Source organism: Rhincodon typus, chromosome 24 (genome assembly GCF_021869965.1).
Source record: "Rhincodon typus isolate 14 chromosome 24, sRhiTyp1.1, whole genome shotgun sequence".
In the NCBI taxonomy this organism is placed as follows: Eukaryota; Metazoa; Chordata; class Chondrichthyes; order Orectolobiformes; family Rhincodontidae; genus Rhincodon; species Rhincodon typus.
This window is the reverse complement of record NC_063355.1, coordinates 6752531-6762989: the sequence shown is the minus strand read 5'-3', so window position 1 is coordinate 6762989 and position 10459 is coordinate 6752531. Positions and strand designations below refer to the sequence as shown.

The 10459-nt window shown below is 41.4% G+C and overlaps 1 protein-coding gene across 1 annotated transcript; it reads left to right on the top strand.

The window, feature by feature from the left end:
- The first annotated feature begins 430 nt into the window (after nt 1-430).
- Nucleotides 431-3384, top strand: LOC109920668 (immunoglobulin lambda-1 light chain-like). Its single transcript, XM_048611626.1, has 3 exons — nt 431-613; nt 704-1045; nt 2880-3384. Exons 1-3 carry the CDS (start codon nt 562-564, stop codon nt 3206-3208), a joined length of 723 nt encoding a protein of 240 aa, XP_048467583.1. The 5' UTR covers nt 431-561; the 3' UTR covers nt 3209-3384.
- Nucleotides 3385-10459: the final 7075 nt, after the last annotated feature.

Genomic DNA, 10459 nt, shown 5'->3' with positions numbered 1-10459 from the left:
TGAAGGATCACTGGACTCGAAACATTAACTCTGCTTTCTCTTTCCACGGATACAGCCAGTCCTGCTGAGTTTCTCCAGCAATTTCTGTTTATAGCCTTCAGAGAAGACGGGAACAATGATCAAATTCTCTTTCTAATGCTTAGGATGTCTTGTAGAAAAGGAAAGATATATTTCAGTATATTCATTAAAACAATAATTTCTTTACACAGTGTACAAAATGTACAAATTTCAAAAAGGTATCGCACTAATTAACGCATCCTGTGAGCGATATACATTACAACATATCTGTTTGTTATCCGATGCTGGTTTGTCCAGTTTAGAAGTCATGTGATTGGGAGGGCCGAACACGATATTCAGTGGTCAACAGTCAGCCTTCATTTGCATAATGAAGAACCCTTGTAGAGAGGTGTCACCATTAAAAGCATTGATAAGGCAAAGCGAGACCGACAAACAATAACACTTCTCGACTGCAACCTGGCGACGGGTCTGAGCCACCTGATACACCCTGTTATCTCAGATACTCCAGCATCTGCAGTTCCTACTATCTCTCTCACTCAAATCATGATGTTTCAGTGGGCGCGTGTCATCACAACGCTGCTAATTGGCGCAATCTGTAAGTATTCAACAAACGTTGCAGGCAGGTAGAAAGTGACGATATTAATCAACTGAAGCCAACCCTCTGATTTTGCTCCACATTTTGTAGGTTCGAACGCCGAGGTTACATTAACCCAACCGCAATCGATATCCATCGAGCCGCAAGGCACAGTTAAATTAAGTTGCACCGTGTCTGGCACCTCCTTGGGAAACAATGACGTGGGATGGTACCAGCAGAAATCCGGGAATACTCCTCGATTCCTACTCTATCATGATCTGAACCGCGAAGTCAAGGGTACGGGGGTCCCCGCTCGGTTCTCTGGGAGAAGCCAATCGTCAACTAATGCCGCGTATTTAACCATCAGCGGAGTTCAAGCGGAGGATGACGCCGACTATTACTGTGGTTGGGCTAGCTACGGCTTCGGCGGAGGTACCAAGCTCACTGTTCTAAGTAAGTAGCCTTAATTTGATTCAGACCGTACAGTGGACCCTTCATTTGTGTATCTAACAATTAGTCCAACTCATTCTGGCTGGGGCCGAACTTCTGGTTCGTAAAGGTTGAGTTGTCTTCTAATGTGAATAAGATGAAGCAACTGTAGCTGTAGATTGCCATTAGCAATTGTTTGCGAAATAAAGCTATCACACGTTCAAATTGTAAAAGAATTTTCTTATCTACGAAAAGTTTCACTTCTAAATTTAGAATTAGTATCAATGCATTTTGTGCATTGAGTTCAATCAGTGTTTTTCTTTAAAGACCGTTGATAGCACACCTAGCAGATAATAATAGCATACGACAGTGTCAAATGTGGAGCGGCGATTGTGATCGGGCGGGGCACTTGGAAAGGGCCAACAACAGTTTTTGTCTCACAGCTCCACAACTTGCCAAACCATCCAAGAGTGTGAGCATGGCTTTAACCTTGATTTGCTTCTCTCCATTGTCTACCGCAATGAGACTTTCCAACGTATCTTACCAGCCACCCATTTGTAGACATGGTCATGGATGGATTATTTACAAGTTCTATTATCCTATAAAGATTTACTTATTTTTTTTAGGAAAACACTATAAAATGTTGTGTCTTTGTACAGACCACGGGTGAGAACACTTTTTAAAGTTATCCTGATTTTAGACAATATTTAAAGACATAATTCTTCAGAATTGAAAGGTAGTTTAACAACCTCCTTCTTCTGTCAGAATATTTTCTCTCGGCTATATCTAATGAAATCGTTCAACTGCTTTCAAAGCAAGGGTTTGCAACTTATGGCACCGGAAATAATCGTTTAGTTTGTTCAGTGGAAATAATTCAAATTGACAGTGAGACGGATGGCCATTTAATTCCAGAAAATTGATCCTTACAATTAAATCCGAAAATTAAAGGAACCAAGATTTAAACTGCATCTTTCACAATTGTAGATAAATGTTTATAACAAATGAAAAAAAAACTTTGCCGTGTGCTGAGCATTGTAATTTGGAGTATTGGGAGCCAAATTAAACATAGAAAGGCCCCACAAGCTGCAATGTGATTATGATCAAATCGTCTGCTTTATAGATGTAGTTTGCGGCATGCATATTGACTGGGACTGAGGGAGGATTATTGCTTTTTTTCCACTCGAAATAGCACTGAAATTTTCTTTTCGTCAAACACCACTGTCAGTATGATACGGTCTTAGTGATGCCCCATATGTTAGTTCATATAAACAGAGACCAGAAAGATCGGATTCTTGTTGAGACAGATGTCTTCAAGTTTTTTTTAACTAAAAACACTTAGTGTTTGTATTGCTGCAACATCATAGACACACTTCTGATCTGGGCCTCTGTGCTTTCTGATGTTATTGTAAATTACATGCTCATAACTGGTTAACTGAACAGACTTACACTGATTCCATTACCCTGAGAGAGTGACCGAAGACGAGATGGATAATTTTACGCCTGAACATCACATATTGCGATGTCATGTAACTACATTAAAGATAGGCCCGTCTGGTCCGGAATTAATGCCATTACACATGTACGTCCAGATCATTTAGAGCTATCAAAAACCATCGATTAACGACAGTTAGACGTTTACCAATAAGGAAGGAATCGAGGCTAGCGCAACTCACACTCAACATCGAGTCAGCCTAAATCATCTGGTCAAGACTTTAGCGTGTGTTTTGAGCCCATTAAAGATAAAACAAAGCAATAATTTATCACGTGCTCATTTATTGCAACGGATATTTAATTATAAGTATTTTTACGATCGCAATTTTTAAAAAAAATTTGACTAACATAATCCGTTTCATTACAGCCCGGGAAGTGACTCGCCCTTCGGTATCTCTTCTCCCGCCATCGCCTGATCAGATCTCCGCAGAAAACAAGGCGACCCTGGTGTGTTTGGTGAATAATTTCTTCCCTGGCTCGGTGGAGGTTTCATGGAGTGTGGACGGCCAGACCACGGACAGTGGTGTCCAGACAACTCGAGCGGTGCGGGACGCCGACCAGACTTACAGCGTGAGCAGTTACCTGACTCTGACCGCCTCCCAGTGGAACTCACACGAAGTCTACACCTGCGGCGTTATACACGAGTCTCTTGGATCTCAGCTCAAGCAAAGTGTCAAGAGATCAGGCTGCGAGTGAACGAGTGAAGCCCCTTCCCTCCACGGGCGCAAACTATCATTCAGAATGTTCATGTTTGAAAGCAGTGTCTCGTTATTCGGAATGTATTCCTTTCTTCACATTTTTGCAGAAACGTTTAATGTTTAAATCTGGAATTCGAAGTCATTGTCTAATAAAGAATGATTTTGATCGCTTCAGTGAGTTTTATAAATGAGTTAACGAAGCTCTTCAGGTTAACGCTGATAGCATTCCAGTTATTCACGCAGTCTACTGACACTTCCTCCTGAACGCTTGGCAGTCAGTTTTACCACCCTCCATGTTCTAGTTTGTCATTTGCTTACTCTCAAGGGTAGAGCGAGGAGGCAGATCCTAAGTCTACCTCACGAGGAGTGGGAACCCAACGAGAACCGTTGGCATCGAAGTTAACCGGCCCTAAACAGCATCTCTACCCTTGTGAATGCATTGCGCTCTTGCATCATGTTTTTGTATTCAATTTGATCTGATAAACGATCATTATTTGTTTGATAAGTAGCTTGCACAAGCAGAACTCGAGCATCAAATTAATTAATTGACTCATTGGGATAGTTAATGTTAAAAATGCTTCCAAACAAATAAATTGTCTTTTTCTCCCTTGACTTTACAACGTAGATTAGAACAGCATTTAAACAGTGTGAAGAGGAATGCATCGACACCGACAGGCCAAAGGTACATGCCGACACTTGCATACTTTGTAATTTAATGGTGACATCTTATTAAACACAGTAATGAAATGTTGCAGTACTGATATCTTCCCAAATGAAATTAGAAACATATTTTCTGTGATAATTTAAAAGCTGCTTAGCCTGAAAACAAACATAAATTGGAATATCTCAATTCATAGTTGCAACAGTGAAGGAAAGCCTGAAGAAACGCACATTTATAGAACAGGAAACTTACTTGCATGGTGAAACCTCTCTGTTAAAACTGTGTTGGAATTGCCACCTGTACTCAAGTGCCTGCTAACCTTCAACCGGGATGACCAAAAGTGGGTTTCCTATCGGAAAACGAATTGCTTCTGGTGTCACCGTTAACCAAAATAGTGCAATTTACCATTTATATAATACGTGCTGTATTCTGATCATGAATTTAAAAAAAAGTGAGCAAGGCCTCATACCATTTCGAATAGGAACTTCTGAAAGGCCGTTACTGATTACCCAAATCACTATACAATACAGCATGCCTTGGCACTATCCTGCTCCCAGTGGGGACAATTCCTTCTCCAAACATGCAACCATAAACGTTTGAAACGCTCCAGTCTCGCAACTGATAGTATCATATGGCCAACGAGGGACATATTACCCTGTGGGTTAAGTCTCTTTACGTGGTCGCGGTTCTTATGATTTACGGGGACATTGCGGGAGTTCCACCCTCTGAGTTGTGTAGTGCTGCACAACGCAAAGCGCAAAGAGGATTCTTAAATAGTATTTCTGATACATCATTGCCGATCAAGCGATGTTTGCAGCCATTCACATCCTGTCCCATTCAGTATCACTGCAGACAATATCGCGGATTCCACTTTAGACACTAAAAAGGCAAGGCCTTCTTGTTTCCATCTTCATCAGTCTGCGATTTATTGTCCTTGAAGTTACCGAGTACTAGATTCACAGGCGAAGCAATTGAAAACTGTGGAGAATGACAGGAGCTACGAAATCCGTGAGGACCTCAACTTACCTGTTTCCAGGCTCATAAATCCACGTTGACCGCTAACAGAGAGAATAAAAAGGCTGACCAGCAAGGTGTTCTGATACTATCAAGGCATAAAGCTATTTCAGATTCAGTACTGCGCAATGAGACAGATTAATTCGTAACTTTCGAGTAAATGATACATGCGGAAATAAAACGTGATCAGAATACAATGAAATCCCATATGAAATTTGAAACTGACGTATTTCGGGTGCAGCCAAGAACCTTGCGCTTAAACAGAGCCAAAAATCTATGGACGTGGAGAGCTCTGATCAAAATAGATTGAATAAATGGATTTAATGACGTGGGTGTAAACGAATATGGGAAACATTTTTAAAAATCGTAATGTGTAACAAAAATATGTAAAAATTTAGAAAATAAAATAAAATCGAGAGATCCATCATTAGCTCAGTAAACATTTGAAGAATGGATTGGATTAAAATAAAAGTCTCAAAATGTTGCAACACACACCGTCACGATTTGGAAATGTAGTGTCCTTCTTACCTTACCTCTGCTAGGTCAAAATTCTCCAGGGCTATTAGAGATGGACATTAAATGTTGGTCGAGCTAGCGAAACCTACATCCCCTGAATGAATAAAACAACGAATACCATCAAGTCTGAGGATTAGCGTTTCTGAAACCAGTAAAAGATCCCAAGAAGTCGATGGAAAAGGATAAAATAGATGAAAGTAAACTAATCAAGCATATAAAAATAGGTCGTGCAAGCTTTTACAAGTAGGTACAAAGAAAAAACAGCTCAAACAAAGGATCAGTCCCTTAAACATAGTCGAGAGAAATGATCGTGGGAATGAGGAAATTACATGTTTGGTGAATAAGCCGTTTATGTTTGTCTCCACAGTAGAAGACACACTTGCGTGTAAGAGCCGAACTTTAAAAATTGGGAACTTTGGCAATTAATGTCAGCAGACAAAATTATTAGAGACAGTTGATAAGAAACTTTAAGGCGTGAAGAGCTATCACAACAGGTGAGAGAAGGGAGAGCAGACTTACTTGAATAACTCTTTCGCCTTATTTGAAAGATGTCCGAACAGTTTGTCTGGGTCACGTGGTATAGCGGTGATCTTCCCTCTCTCTTCAAACTGAAGAAAAATGCCACACAGACAGACTTCTCCCCATGAGGGAGAAAGGACTTCCGCCACAGCCTTCCGGCTGCCGGAGAGTATCGGGTACCTTCTCGGTTAGCTCAGTTGGCTGAGCGGTTTTGCTATACAGTAGTCCACTACTAGCGCAGGTTCAAGACCCCACTTTTTCAATCTCACTCCTCGCCTGAGGCGCTGTGGCCCTCAGTTTAAACCTGCCATGAGTTGTCTCTTTCTCTAATGTGAGATTGGTCGTTTGCGGTTAAGGCGACTTTACATTCACCTTGTATATTCAGCAATTAATTTTATAACCGATCTGTCACATCATTTCTGAGAACTAAGCATTCAAGCTCCCCATTTTCGACATCTATGCGTTGTCCCTTGGAGGCATTATTTGAAGACCTAAGGTCAAACTGGAGGTGCACGCTGTAGCTCCACCACAATTTTCTCGAGTTAACCACTGGGCCGACCTTCATTGTTTTCGGTTCTTATTTTCTCATTATTTCGTGGGAAGTAAACATTGGCGTGGCCAGGGCTTGTTGCCTATCGGCAATTGCACTTGCGAATGTTCTAGTTATCCACATTCCCGAACAACATTTATGTAAATGATTTGGATGAAAATACAGAAGGCATGGTTAGTAAATTTGCGGATAATCCTAAAATTGGTGGCGCAGTAGGTAGTGAAGAAAGTTTTCTAAGATTTCAAAGGGGTGTTGATCAAATGGGTGTATTGGCTGAAAAATGGCGGATGGAGTTCAATCTGAATAGATATTGCATCTGTGAGGTATAGCATTTTGGTGCAACAAACAAGGGTAGGTCTTATACAGTACAATTAATGGTAGGGCCTTGGGTAGTGTTGTAGAACAGAGGGAGCTAGGAGTGCAGATACATAATTATTTGAAGTTTACGTCACATATAGACAGGGTGGTTAAAAAGGCACTTGCCTTCATTGCTCAGTCTTTAGAGTAACGGAGATGGGGAGTCATGTTGAGGTTGTACAGGACGTTGGTGAGACCTCTTCTGAACTATTGTGTGTAGTTCTGGTCGCCCAGTTATATGAAGGATATTATCAAGCCGGAGACGGCTCAGAAGAGATTTACCAGGATGTTGTCTGGTATGGAAGGTTTAAGTTACAAAGAAAGTCTGGGTATGCTGGACCTTTTTTCACTGGAGCGCAGGAGGTTGACAGGCAACCTTGTAGAAGTTGATAAAATAATGAGGGGCACAGATAAAGTTAATGGTAGTTGTCTTTTCCCTAGGATGGGGCAATTTCAAGGCTAGGGGGCACATTTTTAAGGTGAGAGGAGAGAGATTTTTCAAAGACATGAGGGGCAAACGTTTTACACGGAGAGTGGTTCTTGTGAGGAATGAACTTCCTGAGGAAGTGGTGGATGTGGGTACAATTAGAATGGTTAAAAGACATTTGGACAGATACACGAATAAGAAAAGTTTGGAGAGATATGGGCTAGGTAGGTGGGACCAGTTTAGTTTGGGATTATGTTCAGCATGGACTGGTTGGACGAAAGGGTCTGTTTCCGTGCTGTATTACTCGAGACTCTATGACTCTGGCGTGGATATACCTACCGTGCTGTTAAAAAGGGAGGTCCAGGATTTTGACCTAGCGATATGAGGGAATAACAATATAATTCCGAGTCAGGGCAGTATGTAATTTGATGGAGAAATTGCAAATAGTTATGTTCTCATCCTTTTATCTTTGCCCTTGTCTTTGTCGTTGGTAGAAGTCACGAGATTGAAAGATGTTTTCGACAGTGGCTTAATGCGGTGCTGAGGAGCATGTTATATCTGGTGCACACCACTGTTGGGGGTGGAAAGTCGGAATATTGCTGGTTGTTGAGGGGATGCAGATCAAACAGACTGTCTGGATGATGTTGAGTTACTTACATTTTGCTGGAGTTGCACTCATCCAGGCACGAGGTGAGTATTCTATCGCACTCGTGACTTATTGCCTTAGAAACAGTGGCCAGGCCTCGCAGGTCCGCAAAACGAGTTTCTAGCTGCAGAGACCCCAGATTGTGACCTGCTATTGTAGATGCCGTAAGCATATGGTTGCTCCAGTTAGGGTTATGGTCAATGGTAATCCCTAGGATGTTAATGATGGGCGACTTAGCAATGTTAATGCCATTGAAAGTCAAGATAAATAAATTCTGTCATGATAGAGATTGTCATTATCTCTCATTTGTGAGACACGATTGTTGCTTGTCACTATATCCTTTGCGTGAATGTTGTTTGGACTTTGCTGCAAAAAAACATGGAATGTTTTGGTATCTGAGGAATCGCAAATGGTATTGAACAATCATCAGTGAAGAATCCATTACTGAAGCAATTAAACATGAGTGGGCCTACGACACTAACCCTGTGATGCATTTCCGATGATATCTGAGGACGGAGCTGATTGGCGTCCAACAACTTCAACCGTCTCTCTTTGTCATAGGTTTGGCCCAGTAGTGGAGAGTTACAAACGTCACTGACTGTAATTTTGGGCTCGGGCTCTTTGATGCTACAGTTTGTCAAATGCTACCGTGATGTCAAGTGCAGTCACTCTCCGCTCATCTCTTGAATTCAGTTCTTCTGGCCATGTATGAAGTAATGCTTTCCTGAAATCAGGAACCGAGTGGACACGTGGAACCCAATTTGAGTAACCGTGAACGCAGCTTTGCTGTGAAACTCACTTGATAACACAGTTTACACACACGTTCCATAATTTCTCTAAGGATCGAGATTGGACTGTTGATGGATAATTGACCATTTGGGATTTGTCTGGCTTTTTGTGAACTAGATATATCTCAGCAATACTGGACATTGTCAGGTAGATGTCAATGCTATAGCTGTACTAGAACAACTTGCCTTTTGGCGTGGCTGGTCCTGCGTCAGCAGTCTGATGGGATGCGGTTGTGTCTCATAACTTTTGCTTTAGCCATTTCTGAAACATTCCAGGATGCAGTTCTTAGCTGCTGACTTGATTGCTATAGTGATCGCCTGGTTGATTGCGCATTCCCAACAAATATTAATTGATTCAAAACTCTGCATTGATTTCTGATAACCGTTTATCCCATTACTCACTGATCTAGATTAATATCTGGTCAGTCAATCCTCGAGTGTAAACATCTCATTCGCTTGTGAAATCAACGAAATGGACTTACTTCACAAAGAACGTTATCCGTGTTCAATTAGATGTCTTGCACGTCCTCTATTCCTTTTCCAACATCACTGGAAGTTGTGTCTTTGTCCACCAAACCCCTGAATCGACAACACCCTTTCTAAATTGCCCCACCAGCCTCCCTCCCTCTTCTTAAAATATCCCACTTAAAACCCAACTGGGAGCACGCCTTAGATCTGCTTTTCTAACAGAAGAGCAGTTGTTTTATGAATGTAGAATTGGATCAAAACATATAATTTTGGTTTTGATTGTTCATGTCCAAGTCTTGCAAATGTCCAACTCTAATTTTGATACAGTTTGTAAACAGGCAATGGACCTTTTCAAGATGTTAGCCAAATTCCAAACACTTGCAGAAATAGACATCTATAGTTTTCTTCTAGATAAGCTTAATAACTGTCAAGTCTGTTCAACTGAGAACGTTTTCTCCCTCTGATGTCCAACAAAAGATAATTCCGGCAACGGTTCAGTGGAGGGAGGATAAGCACAACACTTTTCTTGACTTCCGAGGCCTGGCACCTCATCCCGCCATCCCCGTGACCATATCAAAACACCTATGAGAAGCGATAAGACCATAACCATAAATCATAGAAACTTAAGTAGACCATTCAAACCATCGAGTCTGTCTCACTATTCAATGTGATCATGGTTGACCTGATAATCCTAAACTCCAGTTCCTCATCTTTTCTTCATAATCCTTGATTTTATTGCTGATTAAAAATCTATCTATCTCAGCCTTGAAAATACACTTTTTAAGACCACAAGATATAAGAGCAGAAGCTCTGAACTTATTGGCCAGGATCTTGCCATCAGAGGCAAAGTGGAGATTTCTGTCACTAATTACCATATTTATTGTCGGCTGCAATAAGTGTTTGCACTCTATGCTTTATTTTACTTATTCTTTCACTGATTTTGGTGTTGCAATCCAGGCTAGTATTTCTCCCCCTTGGAATGTGGTGAGGTGATGACTTTTGAAACGGCTTCTGCACATCTGGCACAGGTATGCCCTTAGTGTTGTTAGGAAGATAGTTCCAAAATGGAGGATTCCAAACCAGGATGGTATGTGGTTTGGAGGGGAACTTGCATGTAATGGCATGCCAATGGATTTTCTGCCCCTTGTCCACATCCAGTAGCGATCACGGGTTTGGAAGGTGCTGTTGAAGGAATCTTAGTGAGTTGCATCTGTGTACCTTGTACATAGTACCGCTGGACAGCAATGGTAGTGACTGCTTAATTTGTTAGATGGGGTGCAAATCAAGCACGCTGTCTTTTCCT